The 24,564-nt window shown below is 50.5% G+C and overlaps 6 protein-coding genes across 7 annotated transcripts; 2 read left to right on the top strand and 4 right to left on the bottom strand.

Moving 5' to 3' along the window:
* Positions 1-703: 703 nt before the first annotated feature.
* On the bottom strand, positions 704-5,656 carry LOC142050713 (histone H1.03-like). 2 transcript variants are annotated; one of them, XM_075079760.1, is made up of 2 exons: positions 3,024-5,656; positions 704-2,010 (listed from the first exon to the last, which is right to left on the bottom strand). In XM_075079760.1, the coding sequence occupies exon 1, from the start codon at positions 5,630-5,632 to the stop codon at positions 4,970-4,972; it is 663 nt and encodes a 220-aa protein (XP_074935861.1). In that variant the 5' UTR covers positions 5,633-5,656; the 3' UTR covers positions 704-2,010; positions 3,024-4,969. The 2 variants fall into 2 exon arrangements, with proteins under 2 accessions (XP_074935861.1, XP_074935854.1); XM_075079753.1 differs by having other exon boundaries at positions 704-3,153; positions 4,388-5,656.
* Positions 5,657-12,002: 6,346 nt separating this feature from the next.
* Positions 12,003-12,435, top strand: LOC142050706 (histone H4). Its single transcript, XM_075079728.1, has one exon. The coding sequence runs from the start codon at positions 12,029-12,031 to the stop codon at positions 12,338-12,340; it is 312 nt and encodes a 103-aa protein (XP_074935829.1). The 5' UTR covers positions 12,003-12,028; the 3' UTR covers positions 12,341-12,435.
* A 922-nt stretch (positions 12,436-13,357) lies between these two features.
* On the bottom strand, positions 13,358-13,936 carry LOC142050694 (histone H2A type 2-C). Its single transcript, XM_075079704.1, has one exon. The coding sequence runs from the start codon at positions 13,872-13,874 to the stop codon at positions 13,485-13,487; it is 390 nt and encodes a 129-aa protein (XP_074935805.1). The 5' UTR covers positions 13,875-13,936; the 3' UTR covers positions 13,358-13,484.
* Positions 13,937-14,691: 755 nt separating this feature from the next.
* Positions 14,692-15,262, bottom strand: LOC142050686 (histone H3). Its single transcript, XM_075079679.1, has one exon. The coding sequence runs from the start codon at positions 15,218-15,220 to the stop codon at positions 14,810-14,812; it is 411 nt and encodes a 136-aa protein (XP_074935780.1). The 5' UTR covers positions 15,221-15,262; the 3' UTR covers positions 14,692-14,809.
* Positions 15,263-16,555: 1,293 nt separating this feature from the next.
* Positions 16,556-17,136, top strand: LOC142050700 (histone H2A type 2-C). Its single transcript, XM_075079715.1, has one exon. It carries the CDS (start codon positions 16,619-16,621, stop codon positions 17,006-17,008), a length of 390 nt encoding a protein of 129 aa, XP_074935816.1. The 5' UTR covers positions 16,556-16,618; the 3' UTR covers positions 17,009-17,136.
* Positions 17,137-18,092: 956 nt separating this feature from the next.
* On the bottom strand, positions 18,093-18,490 carry LOC142050709 (histone H4). Its single transcript, XM_075079739.1, has one exon. The coding sequence runs from the start codon at positions 18,462-18,464 to the stop codon at positions 18,153-18,155; it is 312 nt and encodes a 103-aa protein (XP_074935840.1). The 5' UTR covers positions 18,465-18,490; the 3' UTR covers positions 18,093-18,152.
* Between the last annotated feature and the right edge of the window lie 6,074 nt (positions 18,491-24,564).

Genomic DNA, 24,564 nt, shown 5'->3' with positions numbered 1-24,564 from the left:
GAAAGAGTTGTCCGGAATTGAGTATGGAGAGTGAATGGGTATCCCAGGAGGAATCATACTGGTGATTTTGTTGTGCTTTGGCATGTTCTGGAGAAGAGGCATCTCAAACCCCCACAGAGAAATGTGGCTGGTATCCCCCAGTGCTTAGCACCGGACTGGGTGCGTTATGATCCAGGTAGTAAAAAAGAAACTCGTGGCAGAAAACCTCTACAGTGTAACTTTGCTAACTCAAAGTTATCTAAGCAAAAAGTGGTTCTGTACCTGAACTCAAGCTGGCCCAAGTCTGTACTGCCATGCAGGAAGCAGAGAACTGGTCTGGTGTTAATGATATTCATATCACACTCACTTTTAGGGACTCGACACTGGCTGTCCCCACCCTCTTGTCCACATGCTATAGCTGTCTCCCCACTCAGCTCCTCCCTTTTGAGAACCTGTAAGCTTAGTCCTGAAATGTATGTATTGACACCTCTCCAATTCTTCAGCCTAGGATACTCTGAAGGACTTTTTCTCTGCTTTTTTCAGCTTAGAGTGCTCACTACTACTGAGGAAGTGCAACAACACCATATCCCTATTTTAAACATCTTTGCATCTAAGCTAACATCGTTCAGCCTTTTATTGAAAACTAGCTTGCAATTTTCTCTCACAAATTCAGAAGCTTTTTAATTTTAGTATTGGAATAGTTTCATTTCAAATAAAACTCCAGCTTTGACATTTTTAAGTGAGCTTCTAAGAGGGACCTTTTTATTGTTTTTCAAAGACATGCTGAGGCCATGCAGAATAAACTTACTCTCACTTGACAACTACTACAGTAAAAGAGGCAGAGGTACACAAAAAGCCAGGAGCAACAGGACCCACTAAGAGACAGCAAAAAGATAAAGACATACATTTCCAGAAACGACCTAGTTTTGTGGTAATCTGACAGGCAATCTGGCTTTGTGGTGACTAATGCCGATGAAAAATTCTATAACCCTATAATAAAGTGTTCATCAGTACCACATGATTTATTATTCTCTAAGGGAGTAACTTTACTTCAGAATTCTAGCCAGGTTGCTGAGACCTACGTAGCAACCAGGTTGCTATATGTAGACCTTTATCTAACTCACTTATTCATTTGCCATTACTTTCTTTTTCCATTTCTACTTCTAACGCTGCAACATCACAGACTTTTGATACCACCATTAACTAAGTAAATCTATGAAATAAAAAGTTAACCCTATGGAAGAGAAAACCAATGAAAGCAGGCCTTCCTTGTAATAATTTGCAATTCTGAACCCATTTTTTTGACCTTCCTTTTAATTTTTGAGCAGATTAGTATTTAAAATCATAAAGTGGGTGCTTGTGTTTTCTGTTGAATTAAAGTCGCTCACTGAACACCAGCCTTTTTTTTTTTGCCTCCTGTTAAGCCACTTCCTCTTTGACTACCAGGAGCTCAGTTCTCCACGTCAAATCGTTCGCTAACGTACAACAGGCTCGGGATGTGAAATAACCTATATAAAAAGTTCAATAAATAGAAGCTGCGTGGCCATGGAAATGTCCTGTCATTTAATACAAAAGTCTAGTTGGAATCCTATTTTGGGATATTAATAAAACCCCTGAATGTGGTAGGAAATGTCTGGGGAAGTTTCTGCTCATTGGTTCTTAGAAAAGGACACCCAGCTGAGAGAGAGATGGAGCTGTAGGGGCATGATGGGCAATGAAGATGTTCTTTGTAAGAAATGTACCCAAGGTCCAGAAACTGACCAGTTCATCAGCCTTACAAAAAGACAAAACAAAACAACATTAGGCCATCTTAGTTGTTTTGAGGTTTGACTTATCATTATGAGCACGTGTCCCAAGTCCTCTTCAAGCTGCACATCTTAGCATATGGTGTGTCTTGGAAGATACTGAGCAAAGCTCATCTCTTTTCCTTCTTTCCTCAGTTTCATGAGGCATCTTAGCAGGTTTGAGAAGATAAATTAATGCCCAGATGTCCAAAAAGGATGTCCAAAAGTGAGATGCGTTCCCTCTCCACTGCAATCATAAATCACACACCTGAACTACAGCTTAGCAGGTTACCTAGAAATTTGAACCAGTACAGCAGAATAGCATCCCCTGTTTTTTTCTTAGGTTATCAACTTCTCGTATGCCCAGAATAGGAAACTGCTTAAGGAGCTGGAGAGTGGCCTGTTCAAGATAACGTGGGGCCCTGAGGGACAGACAGTGATTGGACGCTGAGGCAGTGATTCAGGAATTTAAGATAAGCTATTTCTAAGGGAGAATCAGTCTGGAGCTGGGCACACCTCCTCTCGTAGCTGAGATGAGCTGGCATTCCCAAGGCTAGCAGTGCACAGGCTGAGGGGGAAGGAGGATGAGAAATGATGAATTAGGGGTACTGACTGATACACCAGTGGTGCAATTGGCATAAACAAGACTTTACATTTATCCCTGCAGGATTATTTTTCTCAGGCCATTCTTGCTCTTTGTCACTGCACTCCCTTTTTTCCCACTTGGGGGGAAAAATTTTGCAGTAGGTATCTATGCCATGCTGCCCAGTTCGGCTTTACAAATTTAATGGGATTTTTTGATTTTACGTTAATTTTCTCCCTGCACTGGACAGTATATCTACTAGAGCCTATACAGCTAGTCGTTTCAGTGTTCCTGCATACAAATAAACATCCTTTCTGTAGTGCAGACCACTCTCTCACATTGTCAGTTATCTCCAGCTAAGGACTATAAAGTCTATTCAGCTGAAGCCACAGCTCTATACTCTTTGTCTGTAGAGGTATTTTAGACTGCAATTATTGTACATGGGCCAGTGCTTTCCATCACCACTTGTGTTCAGTTATGCATTAATTTTCTAAATGTCAGTTACAGCAGTATCTGAGGTGGGCAATTGCTCCAACTGAATTTTCTTAAAGAACAGTGATAATAATTTGAGTTTTCCCTCTTACTTCTCAGGAAAGGTAAAGAAGTGCCCTGATGCCTCTCCCAAATGAGCAGGGAGGGTAAGTTGCAACAGACCAAGATTGAACTGCTGTGATTACCCTGACCCATTCCAGGTGCCGAAATGTTAATTCCAGGGCTGTCCCGCCAAGGTCAATTTAATTAGCAGGGATGAATGTGGTACAGTTTTGCCCATGTTACTGCAGCTTGGTTTTGCCTTTTCAGTTTCAGCTGTAAAGAAATAAATGAACCATTAATATCACGTTTACTACAGCACCGTACATGCTGTTTGACTGTACCCAGTCAAAATCTACTCCCCTCTGACTAGTTGTAGCAGGCTGGAAAATCACAGCTGACCCACTCTCCTCAGGTCAGTGCACCTGGTTGGGTGAAACCCGTTGAGAATTGGCAGGTGTGACTCCCAACACCCTTCACTTGTCATAACTGGGAGGCACAGCTCCATCCCAGACAGGGGCACAGGCACGTGAGCTCAGGAGCTCGGGCTGTCAAGGTGTAGGGACACAGCCTGATAATTTCAGGAAAAAAAAAAAAAAAGTGGGATGTGCATGCAGGTTTGTGTTGGATTTAGGAAGAGGTCATAAACCCGAGCAAGGACTGAAAAGTTGGATGCACCCTAAGAGGCAATGCAGAGAAAGAGTAGGAACAGCGTTTCAGCAGTAGGGCTTAAAATTAGGCTTGCTCTTTTTTTTTTTTTTTTTTTTAGTATTTCTTTCCCTTTTAGTACAGGGATTTAGGACGTGGACAGTGTCTGCAAAACACAAGCACCAGTGAAATACGATCCCACCCTTTCTCTTCCAAACCGTAGGGACCTCGTTTCTCGGTAACCCCTTCAGATATACGAGGTAAACAGCTACGGACTCGAGATCAAACGTCTTTGTTGAGAGGTGAACAGGCAGTTCCACGAAATTCCCCGTTCTCCTGCCCGCTGGGGAGGCTGGGGTACCGGCACTGGGACTGACGTGAGGAAACGGCCCTTCCCCCCTCACCTCTCCCCGACTGCCCCTCACTGCTGGCGCCCGGGTACAGCCAAGCGGAGCGACGGGCATGCCTTGAGTGCCGAAAAGGCGGTGGAAGCAGAGTACGGTGGAGTCACTGGGAAAAGGAGGCGGCTGCACGGCTGGGGGGCAGGCGGGGGAAGACGCGAGTGGGGCTCCGACCTGCGCGGTTTCCTACCGCGCCCAGCGCAGCTTCCGAGAGGCTCCGTTGCCGAAATGAACCCCCGGCACCCGGCTAGAACCCGGCCCGGCAGCTGTGAGGCGCGGGAGGTTCAGCACCAAAGTCGAGGACCGGGGTGCAGCACCAAGGACGGCTCGAACGGCAGCTGGAAACACCCGTGCCCCTCGGATCCCGCTCGCCCTGCAATTTCCAGGGAAGGGCCGAGCTTGCAAAAGGCAGAACTTAACTGTGAGTGAACAAGCCCGTGGGCGGGGAGGCAAGCACGTACCCTGGATGTTCATAAACCTCTTCCGCAGAGTGAAAATAAAATGTAGAGCATCTGTTTAACCCGAAAATTGCTGGGCAGCCGAAAAAACCGAGGGTCGCGGCCAATCTCTGCGCAGCGCGGGCTTTTCGAAATCGGCAGAGCTCCGGGGAGCGGGCGGGAGCGCGGCGCCTCGTCCCCCGGCTGCTCGGGGGAACCGCAGCGTCCCGCTCCCGCCAGAAGCCGGGGTGCCGTGAGCGGTACCCGACTTCCACGGGGAATTTGGGCTCACAGCGATTTCAGGTGGCTGACGGGAAGCTATTTGCACCCACGCCCGCGGGGGTGTGCTGAAACGAGCTGTCCCGCGGTGAACACTACTGCGGTGCTGCCAGGCACCGGCGGAGAGCAACAGCGCTGAGGTTTGTGCTGTTACCGGATCGACCTTAATTAAAGCGCGGTGCCAAAGAAGGGAAGGTAAAATTGCGCGCACAGGCACAGAACAGAAAACGTAAAAAAAAGTGTCAGCTCTTTTTAAGAACGCTTGGGTGGCTCTTAAAAGAGCCGTTGGGTTTATCTGCAAGGCAGACGAGATTGTTTTAGGACCATTTATTTCTTCTTGGGCGCTGCCTTCTTCGCCTTGGCCGCTTTCGGCTTGGCCGCCTTGGGCTTCACCGCCTTCGCCTTGGCCGGGCTCTTCGTTGCTGCCGCCGCCTTTTTGGGCTTGGCAGCCTTCGTCGCTTTCTTGGGGCTTTTGGCCGCTTTCTTGGTCGCGGCGGCCGCCGGCTTCTTGGCTTTCTTGGGGCTCTTCTTCGCGGTCACCGCCTTCTTGGGCTTCTTGGTGGCGCTGGCGGGCTTCTTGGCCGCCGGCTTCTTGGGCTTGGCAGCGGCCGCCCGCTTCTTGGGGGCTTTTTCCTTCACTTCTCCAGGCTTCTTACTCAGGCGGAAAGAGCCGGAGGCGCCGGTGCCCTTGGTCTGCACCAGGGTGCCCTTGCTGACGAGGCTCTTGAGCCCCAGCTTGATGCGGCTGTTACTTTTCTCCACATCGTAGCCGCCGGCGGCCAGCGCCTTCTTGAGAGCGGCGAGGGAGAGCCCCTTGCGCTCCTTGGAGGCGGACACGGCCTTGGTGATCAGCTCGGTGACGCTGGGGCCCGCCGGCTTGCGGGCTTTGGAGCCGCCCGCCGCCTTTTTCGGTTTCTTGGCGGCGGCCTTGGCCGGAGCCGGGACGGGAGCGGCGACTTCAGGCGCGGCGACGGGAGCGGTCTCGGACATGGCGCCTCCTGCCGAGCTCACGCGCCCAACGGCGCTGCTGCCGCCGCCGCTCCTTTTTATAGCGCCGCCGCGCGCTCTGATTGGTGGAGCCCGGCCATCCCCACCTCCCGCCGCCCGCCCCTTGTGTTTCTTCCCAGTCCAAAACCGCCTTTTTCCTCCCGAAATTTATCGCCGATGCTCCCCGTTTCTTTCCGGGAGGGGAGGGGGGCGTCCATCCTACCTGTTAACGGAGTTTCCCATTGGAAGGAGCAGAAATGAGGGAAAAGCGGCCCCAGAAACTCCGCGGCGGAGAGGTGCAGAGACCTCGGGAGAGAGAACTATCGCTTTATGTTTTAAATTAAAATTGTACAGTTGGCTAAATGGGCACAGCCCGCGTGAAACCTTGTGCTTCAGAAGGTCGTCTCCAGAGCAGGGCAAAAACCAGAGTGGATTCAATGGTTGGTCTCAGGGTAAATTGATATTAAATATATTGAAGTAACACAGCTTCGCCCCGCGCTCCGGGACGCGGATGCAGAGACGGCTGCCTCGGCCGAGCCTCTTCTCTCCGAGATCACACAGTCCCCCTCAGTGTCCCTTCAGCGACGGCGGTGTCTCAGCTAATGCCTTTTTGGGAAACGTTTGTGCTTTAGCACCGGGTGTGAAAGCCGACGTTACTTTACGTCTGCTTCGGTATTTCAGTGGAACAAAGCACCGACGCGTCCCTCTGAAGGGTGGTGTCCCTCCCACTGCCCTTGCAATATAAACCTAACGAAGCCCCTTTCGATTGTTACATTCAGCAATCAGGATAGTTGTAATTGCACTATATGGAGTTTTAGCCTCTAAAAGGTATAACATTACCTGTCTTTGCATCGAGATTTGTTAAAATTGATTGGGAAATACAATCTGAGGTGTAATGAAATTAAAACTGGACGGAGAGTTAAAGCTGAAAATTCGGTCCCTTGAGGGTACGCTCGGCAATCAGGACACTTTATTATGCAAAATTGATTCCTCTGTTCTAATGAATGACTGTTGGTTCTGTAAGTGTTTTGCTTTGATAACAGCAGCTGGTGATTCACTCCTTTCAGAAGTAAGGTCGGAATATACACCTTTTCAAAAGGGTTGCTTCCCCGGGTCAGTGGCAGCTCCGTATTCCAAACAAAGGATGAACTCTCACTTCCTTCATTTTCAATGGCATGTTGCTATCTTTTTAACACGGAATAGCTAACAGTCTGCCTGCAATAGTACTGTCTTTCATACACTCGATACAAGGCTATCATCAGCTCCTAAAAACGGGTGAGCAGATCTATTCGGGGCTAAAAAAAAGTGTAACGGGGTGAATGAAATGCCGGTACAACATAGAGTCCCCGCTGCCTGGGACTGTGAAAATCTTCAAATACCGGACTTGAATCTCCATGCGACATTCGAGAAACGGAATTTTCTAATTACGCGTTTTTAAGTGAAAAGGACTAAAGTTATTCTAGTTATTTATGTTACCGTTTTTTCTTTTCTTGGGGGTGAAATGTGGGCAGAAATACATCTTTGTGGGGTCTTCTAACGAATGCATTTCAGCCTGTATACCGAAAGTAAATAGATGTTTTGGGCGACCTGGCTGCGATAACGAACGTGACAACAGCAAATTGGGAGACTGGAGAACTGTGCATTGTGTGTTGATTAAACACAAAAACTGATTTTAATGCCCGTTTTCTCTGATGTCTTTTTCCTTTAATGCGGGAGGATTAAGATCCTCAGTAATATGACAGAACACTGCATCACAACTGCTGACACTCTGAGGAAAATATTTTTTTTCTGAAGTAGTAGTAGTGACCCCATGGTAATAGCAGAGATTTCACGTCGTCCCAGAGGCAGTGGAGCTAACATTCTGTAACTCTCTAATCCACTGATATTTGTATACAAGTAGTGTGCTTGTTTCAAGCTATTCACATTTCATGGCAGCATCTGTCAATTCTCTGGACTCATACAACAAGGAATACTCTCATCCTTATCAGTCTTGGAAAGATTCCTGGTATATTTTTTTTTCTCTCTCAAATTCTTTTAGGCAGATATGAACCTTGAGGTTCCTGGAAGTAGAAACACAACATTAATTTTTTTTTTTTTTTTTTTTGCTTTCATTGTCATGATTGTTTCTTGACTTACCTGGAAGCTGGAAAGTGTTTAGAGATTTGATTCTGATCTCTCAAGCCTGTCATTGCTCCGTGTAAGACAGATTTCTGTACCTCAGAGATTATCCCCATCCACTATAAGAGAGTTTTGTGACCAAGGAAAGACAGATTGGTAGTATCAGCCTGTGGGTTCTCACAGGAAAAAAGCAATATGATCTCACCTACAATGTGAGTCAAATCAAAGACGGTCATAAACCAGAATACAGGAAGGACAGACCTGAGTTTTGAAGCAACTAACAAATCTTTTGCCTCTCCCTAGCTCTTTTATTCCATTATGGTTTGCTTTTTGATGTTTAAGCATAATATTTTAGAACCAACCAAGTATTTGAATTGTAATCCAGTAAGTGGATTTTAATTTCTCAGGCACTGTAGATTAAAATTTAATTATTCAGCCACTGTAGAGTATAACCCAAAACAGAGAGCATGTGCTCATCACAGGAGCATGGTCCAGTTACGTAGTTAGAGTAGTAGGGCTTCCCAGGCTTTGATATTCAATTATTTCTTCAGGGAGAAGTTGCATTTGGGTATTGCTGCTCCATCCACTTTTCTTTCATTTTTACAACCAGCAAGGGTCAATGAATGTACTGAAATATTTTACTAAAATGTTGTTACTTTCCTTCCAGGAAATAAACAATTTTATGCAATAGCACAGGCCTAAGGGGAGCTTCTATGCAGATTTTCTTTTAGAGATCAGTAGGAAAAAAAAAAAAGAAAAATTGACAGGAGAATGTGGTGGATTCAGGCTCTGAATCAAAACCCCATGCCTCCTTTGGATCAATTCAACTTTATGCAGACCCCTTTTTGCAAGTGGACATCTACCCTTGCTCCTATTCCAAAGAATAATGGGTAAGTAGTACCAAACAGTTGTTGCTCTGTGTTTTAATTCCCTATTTCAAAGTTGATGCTAGGAACAGGTGTCCTAATATTCAGTAAGTTGTGAATTCCTGTCTCCTTCTGCTTAAAAGATTCATAGGCTCCCATTGTTTTCCTCTGTGCCTACTGACATATATTTTCCTGAATTACTAGGAAATTAAAAATGTCCCATATGAAATGTTGATGCAGTATTTTCATTACCACCATGCATAAATGAACAGTAGCCAATTTCTTCAGCGTGAATTGTGGCTTCCACAATGGTGAGGCTTGGTTGTAGGGAAATCTTGTTTTACTCTTCTGACAAATTTCTGGATATAGGCCATAGCTGATGGTGAGATATGCACTACAAAATGTTCAGAGAGTCTGTATTCCACAGTTGAAAGACATGTCAAAATCATATTTTTTTTCATACACCAGAACATGTCTCATTGGCAGGAAGTGGAACAACTTTTTAAATCACGAAACACCATTCAATTAGAGATGAAAACTAATGCTCTATCTTCCAGCCTTTGTCCACTAGCACTCTCAAGAGGATGGACGCCCTGCTGCTCAGCATGCAGAACCTCCAATGGACTGGAGCTTTCAGTTTTTCTCTCATGTAGGGCAAGAGAAGTTTCTGACACAGCCTTAGATCTCCACTGGAGCTGCTTGAGCAGGCTCAGTGGATGAGATTGATAAGAAGAAACAACTTACACTTAGTCAACAGTATAGATCTAATAATAACTATGGACTAGAAAGAATCATTTCCAAGTCGCAGATTCCCAAAGCTGATTGAACAATGAAGTGACCTACAGTGGTTTTCTCAAAATCATATCAGAGCTCCTTCCAGAATTGCAGGGTTAGGATGTGAACGGGGCCTTCTTGCTCGCAAGCAACCGGCAGTTATTGCCCTTTGGAAACCCCAGTTATGGCACAAGCAGATAAAGTTTTGTATAGTAGTGAGGGAAGTCAAGGATGTTTGTGAAGCTCCTAATGCCCTTGGAATTGTTTTTTTTTTTTGTTCTTTTCCTCCATGTGGCAAAAGCAGTACGTGTAGTTCCCCAACTTCACTGATACTATTTAGCCTGATTTCTGTTACTGTGTAACAGCCCAAACTCTGAGGGCTGCTTTGGACCAAACTCTGGGTATTTCTATACTGAAACAAATGGTCTCTGCCCGCTTCAAAGCCTATTAAATCAATGCTGTAGTTTCAGCATTAAGAATATAAAATAATTTTTTAAAAGAATTTTTAAAATAAAAACATACCAGTTTTTTTTCTTGTTTCACTTTCTATTATGCTAACACAAAAAGTTGATTGCTGCTTCTGTTAAAAGAGACATATTTACATTTTTCCTTTAATGCTTTAAGCTCTAATTGTCCTTTAATATCAAAGTGAGGAATCTTTTAATTGAGCGTTTATGTAACACAAGAGAATGATTTACTTATAACCTGAAGGCTGCAAACTGACCGTGTTGGAGGCAAAGCTGTCAAGAGAGCTTCTGCTCAGCATTTGGTGATTGGAATTCCTGAGTAAACCCCCAAAATTCAGGGCAGAGTGTGTCCCAGCAGACTGAAGCCTGCCACTTTTTAAATTTTGTTAACGTTTTAACCCTTGCACATGTAAGGAGATTATCAGGTTCATCTTCAGCATGTAGAGACAGTAGAGATAGTGGGGGAAGAAAATCAGATGAGTCATAACTGAGTGGAAATACAATTCAGAAAAGCAACAAATATGATGTGTGCAAAACATTGCTTGATAAGACTCCGCAGATTTAAAAGCATTTAGGGGTATACGCAGGAACAAAGGCCAGAGCAGCCCTTTCAAAGTGATTTCTACTCTTTGCTGCAGTTGGATATAATTTTATAATTCAGTTTACAGCTGACTTGCTCACATTCCACATTTTCAACACTCGTCCTCAATGATGAAATACAAAAGAGATCAACTTCGAGTTTGTAACATATAAATTAGAATTTTACACACATATAAAAATATTTCTGTCATGATTTTCTGGAACAAACAAAACACCACCAACAACAAAATCACCAAACCCACGAACTGTGGCCTCTACGCTGATGATTTCTGAAGGTAAAAGCTAAGCAGAAAATTGTAAGAAAAATTTAAATGTAGATAGCCTAAAAGAACAGGGAACAGAATAAAAACTGTAAGAAGTGCTTTCAGAATTTTATTGGATACTTAATACCATATTTGCTATAGTTGGCCTATTGATTTATAAATTATTAAAAACTGTTCATTATTTTCTAGGTAATATATATTTCTTTTCATATGGAATGCTATGTAAGACTTCCAGGGCACATGTAGGCTCCAAACTCACATCTAAAAAAGGAAACAGGAGAAAGGAAATCAAACTCAACATGTAGTTTCTGATGATCATATTCACTGTAAATTCTACCTTTGTTTATTCAAAGTAAACTCTGCTTTGTTGTTTATAACGGGCTGTCATGCTCATTCACTGTATACAGTACCCCACAACAAAAGAGAGAGAGATTAAGTATTCAAGGATTTAGCGCTGTGCACAAAGTAAAGCAAAACAAAATAAAACCATAAGATCTACACCCATCCTTGGAAATAAGTAGTATTTGCAAGCAATAGGGTAATTTATAAACAATAATTGATATGTGAAACACAAATATGTTTTGCTGCCCATACGGTAATACACTGTAAAAAACAGCAACAACTGAATTTCCAGGATAAGTTTCTAATAGTTCTGTCACCTTGTCGAAAAAGTAATGAGAAAATGCTTGAAGAAAAGGAAATGGTGCCCAGCAGATGTCAGGAGAGAATAAAACTGGCGAAGCCAAGGCAAGTAGCTCCCAGCCGCTTTCGGAACAGATGTCCCGGGCGAGCACTGCGCCTATAAGCCTTGAAGGTCCGCGGTGGACGGCACGACCGCTGACTCCCGGCTCATGGACCCGCGACCACCACGGCACTACTGACGGTGTCCGGCCGCCAGCAGAGTGACGCGACCGCAGAGGCGCGCTCGGCCCCGCGTGAAAGGAAGGTCTGTGCGCCGCCGCCCAGCCCGGAGCGGTAACCACCGGGAAACGGCGCTCCGGGGGCAAAGCGGCCGGGAGACGGCGAGCGAGGCGGAGGAAGAGGCGGAGGCGGAAGCGGAGACGGAGGGCGGGACAGACGCGGGGAGGCTGCCAGGGCCCAGGGGAGGTGCCCGGGAGCCGCCACGGGCGAGGGACCCGCCCCCGCCACGGAGGCGGAGGCAGAGACGAAACCCAGCCCCGCCTCAGCACGCCCTGCCCCGCCCCTCGCCGCCGCAGTCCCCAACCAGGTCGGCTCCCAAACTATAAAGACCGACGCGCCGCCGGCTCCCCCTCACAGTTCGGAACCGACCCCAGCAGCAGCGGCGGCACGATGTCTGGCAGAGGCAAGGGCGGGAAGGGGCTCGGCAAGGGGGGCGCCAAGCGGCACCGCAAGGTGCTGCGCGACAACATCCAGGGCATCACCAAGCCGGCCATCCGCCGCCTGGCTCGGCGCGGCGGCGTGAAGCGCATCTCGGGGCTCATCTACGAGGAGACGCGCGGCGTGCTGAAGGTCTTCCTGGAGAACGTGATCCGCGACGCCGTCACCTACACGGAGCACGCCAAGAGGAAGACGGTCACGGCCATGGACGTGGTCTACGCCCTCAAGCGCCAGGGACGCACCCTCTACGGCTTCGGCGGCTAAAGCTTTCTGCTCCCGCACCATTTCGAGAACCCAAAGGCTCTTTTAAGAGCCACCCACAAATTCCCTTTAAAAGAGCTGTATTTCACGTCACACTATTTTCCCGAGTCGCCGCGGTATTTGTGTGCCCTTCCTCTCCGCGTTCACGTTCTCCCTGTTGCATACGCGTCACCCCCCACCCCCTCACTGCGTTTTTGCTGCCCTGGTGCTGCAACCGGAGCGCCGGGCCTTGCGGTTGGGCTCCGGGTTCCTGGGGCGCCCGCTGCTGCGTCATCCCCCCCTGCGCAGCTCTTTAGCTCCTTCTCCTTCCCGGCAGCCGCTTTCGGCTGGAGCTCGCTGGGGCGCTCCGCCCTGCGAGGCGGGCGGTTCTTCGCGAGGCACTTAAGCGGCGGTGCCGGGAGGTTACGGAAGCCGCCGGGACCCGAGGGGCGACCCTCGTGCCTCTCCTCAGCGGCTTTGGCCTGGGACGACACGGGCCGCGGGAAGGCCTCCCCGCCCCGGCAAAACCAAAAGGCAAGCCCCGGCGCTCTCCCGCCGAACCCTTCGTTTCCTGCCGCCCGGCCGTGCCCCAAGAGGGAAACTGCGCCGACTTGCCCGGCTTCATTGCAGCCGGCGGGCAGGGAATGGACCGCCTCACTCGCGCAGGGGAAGGGGGACTGGATACCGCTGAAGCCGGGCCCCGCCTCCGGCAGCGAACGGGCGGAGCGCCCCAGCTCTTTCGAAAAGTCCGCGCGAGCGACCGTTGGCTCCGGGAGGCTCCCCGCTCGGCAGAGACGCCGCTCACCTCCGCGGGCGCTCGGCCCGCCGCCGCCCACCACAACCGGGCACCGCCCCCGGGAAAGTAGTACAAGGCCCCGGCCGCCGGGCTGAATGAAGTGCGGGGCCCACCGGGGAAACGCAGCGGCGGGCTTCCCGGCCGCCCCCGAGCACTCCGGCACAGCAACCGGGCCGGGGACGCTACAGAGACCCCCTCCCTCGCTCCTCCGCCCCTTTCTGTAACGAGCCAACCCTCCCGTGGAAAACGCGCGCACCCGGCTCCCCTACCGCCCCTCAGTAGCATCCCCAGCTCCTTCTCGAGACGGTGGGTGGCTCTGAAAAGAGCCTTTGGGTTTTGCTTCTGGGCTCGCGGCGCTGCTCCGGGCGCGGTCTACTTGCTCTTGGCCTTGTGGCTCTCAGTCTTCTTGGGCAGCAGCACGGCCTGGATGTTGGGCAGCACCCCGCCCTGCGCGATGGTCACCTTGCCCAGCAGCTTGTTGAGCTCTTCGTCGTTGCGGATGGCCAGCTGGAGGTGGCGCGGGATGATGCGCGTCTTCTTGTTGTCGCGGGCCGCGTTGCCCGCCAGCTCCAGGATCTCGGCCGTCAGGTACTCCAGCACGGCCGCCAGGTACACCGGGGCGCCGGCGCCCACCCGCTCCGCGTAGTTGCCCTTGCGCAGCAGCCGGTGCACGCGGCCCACGGGGAACTGCAGCCCGGCCCGCGACGAGCGCGACTTGGCCTTGGCGCGCGCCTTCCCGCCCTGCTTCCCGCGCCCGGACATCCTCGCTCGCTCGGCTGACCCTTCGCTCAGGGACGAAACCCCGCTGCGGCAGGGACGGAGCAGGTGAGTTACCCGCGCCCTGACGCCCGCCCTTATATCCCTTCCCTTTGCGCGGCCGCCGGCCTCTGATAGGCCCAGGCGCCGGTCGGGGAACGCGCGCCCAATGGCGGAGCGAATCTCGTCCTGGCCAATGGCGAGGGGCGCAGCACCGAAAGGCCTCCGCCCGGCCTCTCCACGCCGCCAATGAAGAGGCGGGAGGGGCGGGCTAATGCAGGCAGCCCCGCCCGGGCGGGACGCTCGCTCCCGCCGCCGCGGCCGCCCGGTCCCGCGGCGGCCCGGCTCCCGCCCGTGTTTCCGTGGACCTTCTCCTTTGCTCTTGTTTTAAAGCAGCCCGGTCGGCAAAGCGTGGCTTGGGAGGGCGGAGTTGCTGGGGTAGAGAGGAAGAGGCAGACGGTGTAGCCGGGTCAGTGAGCGGGAGTCAGGGGAAGGTTACCGGGAGGGAGGGGGGAAGGCCGGTACCCCTCCCCGCGTTGTTTCATGCTCCTTTTTTTCTCCGCCGGAGTGTTTCGCCCAGCACCGCTCACCCCAAACCCTTCCGGCCTTCCAAAACCGCACACACTTCCTTCTGTCTAAAACCCACCACAGCCCCCTCCTTCCTTCTGTCCTCACCAACGCAAAAGGGCTGACGAACAATGCAGTCAAACCTGGCCCCTGCGTTCATGGCCTTATTGAAGCTCTTCCTTCAAGTACAGCTTTTGTATCATTGTCAAACCAAGTGTCTCAATAAGTGGATTATTAGGAAAGTTTTGAAAAACAATCTAAATATAATAAAAAATGTATTTACCATAGCATTACAGCTCCTTTTACTGCAGATGGGAGTGGCTCTTAAAAGAGCCTTTGTGTTGGTTAATTTCAAAATTAGTGGTAATGTAAACCTATGCACGTTCACCACGGATGCGCCGGGCCAGCTGGATGTCCTTGGGCATGATGGTGACGCGCTTGGCGTGGATGGCGCAGAGGTTGGTGTCCTCGAAGAGCCCGACCAGGTAGGCCTCGCTCGCCTCCTGCAGCGCCATCACGGCCGAGCTCTGGAAGCGCAGGTCGGTCTTGAAGTCCTGCGCGATCTCGCGCACCAGCCGCTGGAAGGGCAGCTTGCGGATGAGCAGCTCCGTCGACTTCTGGTAGCGCCGGATCTCGCGCAGCGCCACCGTGCCGGGCCGGTACCGGTGCGGCTTCTTCACGCCGCCCGTGGCCGGCGCGCTCTTGCGGGCCGCCTTGGTGGCCAGCTGCTTGCGGGGCGCCTTCCCGCCCGTCGACTTACGCGCCGTCTGCTTCGTGCGCGCCATCGCTCTAAAGCAAAGTACTGATGCTGTGACAGCGAGAAAAAGGCACTGAGAGTCTGCTGGTAGTGGAGCACAATATATAGCACTGGTCCCTGCTCTGATAGGCCGTTGGGTACTCTCTGCGTGTTATTGGTGGATTCAAAGTTTAAAACTCCCGCCACCAGCAGGTGCCGCCTACTTTTTGCCTCTTTGTTCTTGCCATATACTGCCTGCCGCCAAAAATCTCATTCTTTAATCCCTGTATATTTCTTCTGCATTAAAAAACCTTTCAGCTATTAATGATTTAAAATATTTCAGGCATTGCTTGGTTTAATTATTAAGTCTACCGGGTTTTCTGCAAAAATTTGTTTCTGATTATCTTCTTGTATTTCATTTCAAAGTCTTTTTTTCTTAAGGATATTTTTGTCCAGGCTTAACAATTTTTTTCTGGTACATACAGAAATTGCTATTTATATATATAGCACATAAAAAGAGAGCTAAGGGGGAAAAGATGATTGTTAAAAAAAAAATTGAAAAAGGATAGTGAAAAACCAATGGTTAAAAGTATAGCTTTTATCAGAAACTTGAAATGACCCACCTTTTTTAGTGTCCATTGATATTATGTAATAACATTAACTCGACTAAAGGAACGGGCACGAGTAGAACAAATGCTGTACCTTAGCAAGAGCTTCAATAAGGCCATGAACGCAGGGGCCAGGTTTGACTGCATTGTTCGTCAGCCCTTTTGCGTTGGTGAGGACAGAAGGAAGGAGGGGGCTGTGGTGGGTTTTAGACAGAAGGAAGTGTGTGCGGTTTTGGAAGGCCGGAAGGGTTTGGGGTGAGCGGTGCTGGGCGAAACACTCCGGCGGAGAAAAAAAGGAGCATGAAACAACGCGGGGAGGGGTACCGGCCTTCCCCCCTCCCTCCCGGTAACCTTCCCCTGACTCCCGCTCACTGACCCGGCTACACCGTCTGCCTCTTCCTCTCTACCCCAGCAACTCCGCCCTCCCAAGCCACGCTTTGCCGACCGGGCTGCTTTAAAACAAGAGCAAAGGAGAAGGTCCACGGAAACACGGGCGGGAGCCGGGCCGCCGCGGGACCGGGCGGCCGCGGCGGCGGGAGCGAGCGTCCCGCCCGGGCGGGGCTGCCTGCATTAGCCCGCCCCTCCCGCCTCTTCATTGGCGGCGTGGAGAGGCCGGGCGGAGGCCTTTCGGTGCTGCGCCCCTCGCCATTGGCCAGGACGAGATTCGCTCCGCCATTGGGCGCGCGTTCCCCGACCGGCGCCTGGGCCTATCAGAGGCCGGCGGCCGCGCAAAGGGAAGGGATATAAGGGCGGGCGTCAGGGCGCGGGTAACTCACCTGCTCCGTCCCTGCCGCAGCGGGGTTTCGTCCCTGAGCGAAGGGTCAGCCGAGCGAGCGAGGATGTCCGGGCGCGGGAAGCAGGGCGGGAAGGCGCGCGCCAAGGCCAAGTCGCGCTCGTCGCGGGCCGGGCTGCAGTTCCCCGTGGGCCGCGTGCACCGGCTGCTGCGCAAGGGCAACTACGCGGAGCGGGTGGGCGCCGGCGCCCCGGTGTACCTGGCGGCCGTGCTGGAGTACCTGACGGCCGAGATCCTGGAGCTGGCGGGCAACGCGGCCCGCGACAACAAGAAGACGCGCATCATCCCGCGCCACCTCCAGCTGGCCATCCGCAACGACGAAGAGCTCAACAAGCTGCTGGGCAAGGTGACCATCGCGCAGGGCGGGGTGCTGCCCAACATCCAGGCCGTGCTGCTGCCCAAGAAGACTGAGAGCCACAAGGCCAAGAGCAAGTAGACCGCGCCCGGAGCAGCGCCGCGAGCCCAGAAGCAAAACCCAAAGGCTCTTTTCAGAGCCACCCACCGTCTCGAGAAGGAGCTGGGGATGCTACTGAGGGGCGGTAGGGGAGCCGGGTGCGCGCGTTTTCCACGGGAGGGTTGGCTCGTTACAGAAAGGGGCGGAGGAGCGAGGGAGGGGGTCTCTGTAGCGTCCCCGGCCCGGTTGCTGTGCCGGAGTGCTCGGGGGCGGCCGGGAAGCCCGCCGCTGCGTTTCCCCGGTGGGCCCCGCACTTCATTCAGCCCGGCGGCCGGGGCCTTGTACTACTTTCCCGGGGGCGGTGCCCGGTTGTGGTGGGCGGCGGCGGGCCGAGCGCCCGCGGAGGTGAGCGGCGTCTCTGCCGAGCGGGGAGCCTCCCGGAGCCAACGGTCGCTCGCGCGGACTTTTCGAAAGAGCTGGGGCGCTCCGCCCGTTCGCTGCCGGAGGCGGGGCCCGGCTTCAGCGGTATCCAGTCCCCCTTCCCCTGCGCGAGTGAGGCGGTCCATTCCCTGCCCGCCGGCTGCAATGAAGCCGGGCAAGTCGGCGCAGTTTCCCTCTTGGGGCACGGCCGGGCGGCAGGAAACGAAGGGTTCGGCGGGAGAGCGCCGGGGCTTGCCTTTTGGTTTTGCCGGGGCGGGGAGGCCTTCCCGCGGCCCGTGTCGTCCCAGGCCAAAGCCGCTGAGGAGAGGCACGAGGGTCGCCCCTCGGGTCCCGGCGGCTTCCGTAACCTCCCGGCACCGCCGCTTAAGTGCCTCGCGAAGAACCGCCCGCCTCGCAGGGCGGAGCGCCCCAGCGAGCTCCAGCCGAAAGCGGCTGCCGGGAAGGAGAAGGAGCTAAAGAGCTGCGCAGGGGGGGATGACGCAGCAGCGGGCGCCCCAGGAACCCGGAGCCCAACCGCAAGGCCCGGCGCTCCGGTTGCAGCACCAGGGCAGCAAAAACGCAGTGAGGGGGTGGGGGGTGACGCGTATGCAACAGGGAGAACGTGAACGCGGAGAGGAAGGGCACACAAATACCGCGGCGACTCGGGAAAATAGTGTGACGTGAAATACAGCTCTTTTAAAGGGAATTTGTGGGTGGCTCTTAAAAGAGCCTTTGGGTTCTCGAAATGGTGCGGGAGCAGAAAGCTTTAGCCGCCGAAGCCGTAGAGGGTGCGTCCCTGGCGCTTGAGGGCGTAGACCACGTCCATGGCCGTGACCGTCTTCCTCTTGGCGTGCTCCGTGTAGGTGACGGCGTCGCGGATCACGTTCTCCAGGAAGACCTTCAGCACGCCGCGCGTCTCCTCGTAAATGAGCCCCGAGATGCGCTTCACGCCGCCGCGCCGAGCCAGGCGGCGGATGGCCGGCTTGGTGATGCCCTGGATGTTGTCGCGCAGCACCTTGCGGTGCCGCTTGGCGCCCCCCTTGCCGAGCCCCTTCCCGCCCTTGCCTCTGCCAGACATCGTGCCGCCGCTGCTGCTGGGGTCGGTTCCGAACTGTGAGGGGGAGCCGGCGGCGCGTCGGTCTTTATAGTTTGGGAGCCGACCTGGTTGGGGACTGCGGCGGCGAGGGGCGGGGCAGGGCGTGCTGAGGCGGGGCTGGGTTTCGTCTCTGCCTCCGCCTCCGTGGCGGGGGCGGGTCCCTCGCCCGTGGCGGCTCCCGGGCACCTCCCCCGGGCCCCGGCAGCCTCCCCGCGTCTGTCCCGCCCTCCGTCTCCGCTTCCGCCTCCGCCTCTTCCTCCGCCTCGCTCGCCGTCTCCCGGCCGCTTTGCCCCCGGAGCGCCGTTTCCCGGTGGTTACCGCTCCGGGCTGGGCGGCGGCGCACAGACCTTCCTTTCACGCGGGGCCGAGCGCGCCTCTGCGGCCGCTCGAGAGGGAACCGGTAGCCTTGCACCTCACGTGGACCGTTGTTAAGGTCACGGTGGCCATGTGTCAGTATTATAAGGTCATGTTGCAAGAACCCGGTGGTGTCGATATCCAGCTGCTCAATGTACGAACTGACGTGTCACCTCTGTGGCCATATTGCTACCATTTGGCTCATGCTGTAAAGCATCAGGAAAATCACTGCTATGCTTTCACCTCAGACCAGATAGAAGCGTGCAGGTTTTTCTAGAAGCTGGCTATGCCTCAGTCTTAGGGTATAGTATCACTGGTGAGTCCACTAAGGGCTTTTTCAGCATCGAAGTTGAGAAGGTCCTTAATTTTCTCTCCTGTCTGGAATATTGGTTCATATTAAGTCCTAGACATCCTGGTCACAATTAGAAAGTGTTATATTTCCATTTAGATCACTGCTATCTGGATGAAAATTAGTCGTGCATGTTAAATGCACAACAAAAACGCTATGTCAGTAACATGTGTGTGTGCCTCCTTGTTTTCAAAGGTCTGACATCATTCTGAGTGGATAAATATTCTTTCTTTCATGTAATATATTTTCCTTTCACCACTGTATGTTGCCAGCGACAATATTTCTCTTTGTTATTTTGGTACGACATTATGACTCTGAAAATCAGTCATTCTGACTATTAAATCCATAACTGATTTCTGCTGGCTATCCTGGCGGTCCTCCTTTTCATAGCACAGGGCCCACTGGGGCTTTGAGATTAGCATAATTCCAATACAGAGAGTTTGACGGTGCTGACTGTGGCTGAATATGCACATCATTATCCACAAAGAGACAGAGGAGATCCTTTCAAGATGAAGGGCTCAGGGAGATCTTTGTGAAGTTTGATAATCCTTTCCCTTGCTGACATTGGCTTTTGGTTCTGCCTCAGTCACAGTGACTCCAGGAGGGATGGTCTGTTTGAGTGATGGGATCTAAAAATGTAATGATGAGATAATTCTTTCCCAGTATCTTTCAGCTCTGGTATTTTATATAGGAATGTCTCTGCCTGTCCCTGAAGACTCCTGATTTCTTTTCCTCTGTTCTTTGAAATGACTTGTCACTCCCTCTACTTCAAATACATTCTCTTCACTTCTCTTCAGCTACAGGAAAGGGGGTTCAGATTACTCCGTGCTGGTTGTCACTTTGTCCCACTTCATCTACATCACAGAAAGCACGTTTTCCAGCATCATTTTGTAACACACACACACATTGAGGACACTTAACTGTATATAAATGAGATCGTCCTCTATTAAAGGGATGCACACCATGTAGTATACATGTCCACCACCCATTTGTCCATCTCCCGCTCCCACTGTACCCATTCGTCAGTCTTTTAGAATTTGTCATGATAAAGCCACATCCTAAAATATGGCAAATTAGAGCTACTATATCTGGAGAAAGCAGTCAATAAACACACAGGAGAAAAATCCATTCACAGCTCTCCAGTTCAGTGACATTCACCCTGACCCTGTGAGTCCCTGGACTACAAATCACTAGGGCCTAAGGTGTCATTTTGATGAGATATCAGTTATTGCTGTTACATTCTTTTATTACTGGCCTCTGTCATGGGTAGGATATTGGTCCAGATGGAAGTTTTCTGTGAATTACTCAGTTCTTCCATTGTTACAATCATCAGTCTCTGTCCATAATGCAATTCAAAGGGCAGCACAATATCAAGGCTGTCCCTCTCATATTGCCCATTCATTTCTCCCAACTCTGGACACCTGTGGACATTCCTAACTGCAGAAGAAAGTTCTACTACTACAAATGGTATTCTTCCTTCATCTTCTCCCAAAGTCCTGGCTTCTGTGTTCCAAATACTAGCCCAACAGAGCATGAGCTAGTGTCTCCTTCAACACTGAAGACACCATAACCAAGTGAGAAAAAATACCAAAAACAACCCAAACCAGAGCTAAGACAATTCACCATGTTAGAAGAATAATCACATATTCTAAAATGGAAAAAGAAAAACCTAAATCTGAACAGTTTTCAAACCTCAAGACCCTTTTCTTTTCATTAGTGTCAAATGTGAACAAACGTTCCCCTCCTCATCCAGTGATGTCACTGACAGTGGTAATCCTTGAAAGCCTTTCAGGCCCTTTTCTCAATACCTTTAGGTAATTCGGGCTATTAAGTTTCCTTTTTGTAGGTGCTTCCTATTGTATTTTGGGTAAACCCCAAAATCCAGTTGATTTCTCTTTATTTACCACCTCTCTACAGCTGGACAGAGGCTGATCCCTGCTCCTAGCTCCTTAGTGCAGGCCATGTGTGTTAGTCTTCTTAACCATACAATTATATGTAAGATATTACAAACTACTAACCTCAAACAACACGTAAAAGTTAAACTTGTTATTCTACTCCTTATTTCATCCTCAAATTAACCAAAACTTGATTGCATTTTCATTGTCCAAACCAGAAATAGACTATGTCAAGAAGACCAAGATTTAGACTTAATGCACTTCTTATAGAAGCCAATCCTTCTTTCTGGAACCAGATCAAGGCAAGTTGCAGGCAAAATACGTGAAATATATTCTTCTTGTATGTGCCCAACATTGCATATACATACTCTCTTGGGACTGTGAAGCCAGATTGCTGACTTCTGAACTGGCTGATAGCAGGAGTGCAGAGCAATTGGCCTCATTTGTATATTGTGGGGAAATCTGGGCACCAGCTGGCCCTTCAGTGCCCCTGGCAGTCTGGATGACATCCTAACCAGGGACAGTGCCATTCTGGCACCAGTCCATGGCACAGCTGTGAAGTATGTACTGTAAAAAACATAAGCTACAGCGCAGCACCCTTACACACTGAATAAGTCTTCAAAACCTTTTTGGCTTTCTTCTATGGGAAGACAGCCAGCCCATATTGTTGGCACCCGAGTGCTACCTTGCAATACTCCTGCTCCAGAAAGATGGCACAGAGTTATCTGGAACCAGTACCTGCTTCACCCCCACACTGAGGAAAACCGGCAAGACAGCATCACTTAATGAGAGCACCTTCACATGGTGTGTGACACCGTGCTTGGCTCTCATCGATGGCAGAAGTCCAGCCTACACAGTGTCTGGGTGCGACCATCACTGCCTGTGTGGCAAAAAAATGGGTTGCCTGACAACCCAAATGTAACTGGAAGCCTGTCACATCAGTGCCTGGGGTGTCACCAGTCAGGGAGATGGTGGATTGCAGACCAGCTGTGCATGCACTACGTGCTCAAGGACACTTTGTCCCTCTATAGGTACCACACACGGCTTTGGCTGGAGGGAGTGCATAGGTTGGTCACATTGCTCCCTCCCTCTCACCAGCATTCACAGGGAGCACTGGCACACAGATAGGAAAGAGTGGAGGGCAGAAAGCACACAGAAGTGTCGGGGTGTTGTGCAGAGGAAGAGCGGGTTGCTCAGCATTGTTCTGTGTAGGCTGCTCACTTCCCTGAGCAGCCAGGCTTCAGTGCCGATGGAGGGGTTGCTCTGAAAGGACAGTGTGGTGGCACCCTTCCTTGGTGGAATTCCATATTAAATGCTGATGAAAGAGAGGCACCGTCAGTTCAGGAGGAGATGATTTATTTGGGGAGCCATGGCTGATGGACCATATGTTATTGTTGCCTACCTTTCACAGACAGTTTGTCTGAGGCCCTGAGGTCCTCAACTGCTGGATGATGACTACATTCAGAGCATGTCAGGGTGGTCCAGAAGACATGTTGCCAAGTGCCTTAGGCTAGTTTTAGAAGACGAAAGTACTTTAAGATGTAAATAATTCTGTTCTTTGATATCTGACTGACAGTGAGGATCTTTTCTTTGCCTGTGTGTGAGAAAAATAAAAATGTATTAACCTTGTAAATTCCCATACAGTAGAGAACAAAGTGCATCTTTTTCTTCATTATGTGTTCTGGGAAGAGTTTCGGCTCCCTGTGTTTCTGCCGGGGTATTTTTTGCTTTCCCAGGAAGGACATTCTTCCCAGTGCCTCCTAATTATAGACATATCGAGGTTTTGGACTATAGGTTTTCAATTGCCAAATGACATGCCATGGCAATGATGAAGGGAGGCCACCAGAGTTGCCCCAACCCTTAACCGAGACTACAGGGAGGAGTGTGCAACATTCCAGGAAGCTGAGTCTATGGGGACAGTCATCCATCAACCTACCCTATTCGGCCTGCCCGCTATGGGTGCTCAGCTGTACGCTGGATTTAAATGGCCTAGTGTGGCCTCATTACACTTATGAATCTTAACAACAGCAGCAGCAGAAACATTAGTATTATGTAGGCAGAGACTTGTTTGCTGAGCTGCAACGAGTTTGTAGTTTGGTAGGTACCGCTTTAAAATTGCTTAGCTAAGGGTTAAAAGCTGTTAAACTGTGCTGGCTGGTTTGATCACATGAGTTACTACATTTGTAACTCAGATGAAGGATGAAGTCACTGAGGGCAAGTAAGACATGGGTGTAACACTGTAATAGGAGTGTACTCATGGTTGCAGGGAGTATTTACACCTCTTTCCTGTGGAACATGTATGCAGGAGTGCAGCACATAACGTAAAGGCCTTCACCTAAATCTCCCTGGAAATCATCACTTGAAGGAAGGAGAGGGGCTGTGGTGCTCAGGCATGTCAGCTGTACCTCTCCAGCTGTCTAAGAACAACTGACCACGACACTCACCTACAGCACGCAGAGCAGCCCATTAGCCGCATTTCTGTGGCTAACTCTCATGCTAATGCCTCCTAACAAAATTGCTTGAGAAGAACAACTACCAAGCTACCTCTTATTACTGCAAACATATCTAAATATAACCCACAGCTCATTTTCTTAGGAACAAGTACTGGCAGGTCTTAAACTGGAGATGGGAATGTTTGATAGCTCTCAGGTGCAGTGCCAGCCCTTGGCTGTGGTTCATGTGTCTCCTTACTTATGCCAAGAGGTCTTAATAGATAACTGCAAAAGTTGGACAGATCTGGGTATTTGAAAGGGAGGTGACTTGCAGGATTCAGATTGCAGTCTTGTACAGGTTTGTGGTGTAGTGTGGCCTGCTGGGGTGCCCATGAGGTGAGGAGGATTGATGTCATTCAGATGCAGTAGGCATTACAGGGATGCTCTCCCCAGAAGTATCTCTGGAGATCCTTGTATCACTCTCCTCCTTTTTTAATGAATGGTGAAGTCTACCTCCCTCCAGTCTCATTGGGAAAGCCAAACTGCATGTCAGAGTCTATGTGGTGCCTTCTTCATGAAGTCTTTCTACAATACCATATACCTAAATCAGGATTATTTCCTTTTCTCATTTGCTCAGCTGGAGGTGAAACTGCTATTCCTGCTTTTTATATAATCCTTCACCACTTTTTTTTTCTTTGCCTGAGTACATCTGTCCATTCTTTCTATACTATCTGCTCTGACTGTGGAGCAAACTCCTTTTAAAATTGACAAATGCACCTTCACTTTCCAAAATTTTATTCCTGCATGTATTTCTTTCATGTAGAAAACATATTCCAAGCAGCATTTCTACATCACTAAAGTTATTTTATCTCTTTGCTGCAAAGACATTGAAAAAGAAAGATCAGAGCTTCTCTCTGTGTTATGAAATTTCTGAAGTTACTTCAGTTTATTTTAAGATAGTAGACCGTAACTGTTGGAGATCAGAAGCTGCTACACATATCATTAGCTATCCCTGTTGGGAACAGGGAGCGGGTAGTAACTGCTGGGAGTAA

The sequence above is a fragment of the Phalacrocorax aristotelis genome, chromosome 1, assembly GCF_949628215.1.
Source record: "Phalacrocorax aristotelis chromosome 1, bGulAri2.1, whole genome shotgun sequence".
NCBI classification, from domain to species: Eukaryota; Metazoa; Chordata; class Aves; order Suliformes; family Phalacrocoracidae; genus Phalacrocorax; species Phalacrocorax aristotelis.
The sequence above is the reverse complement of the archived record's forward strand: the minus strand, read 5'-3'. Positions and strand labels throughout refer to the sequence as shown.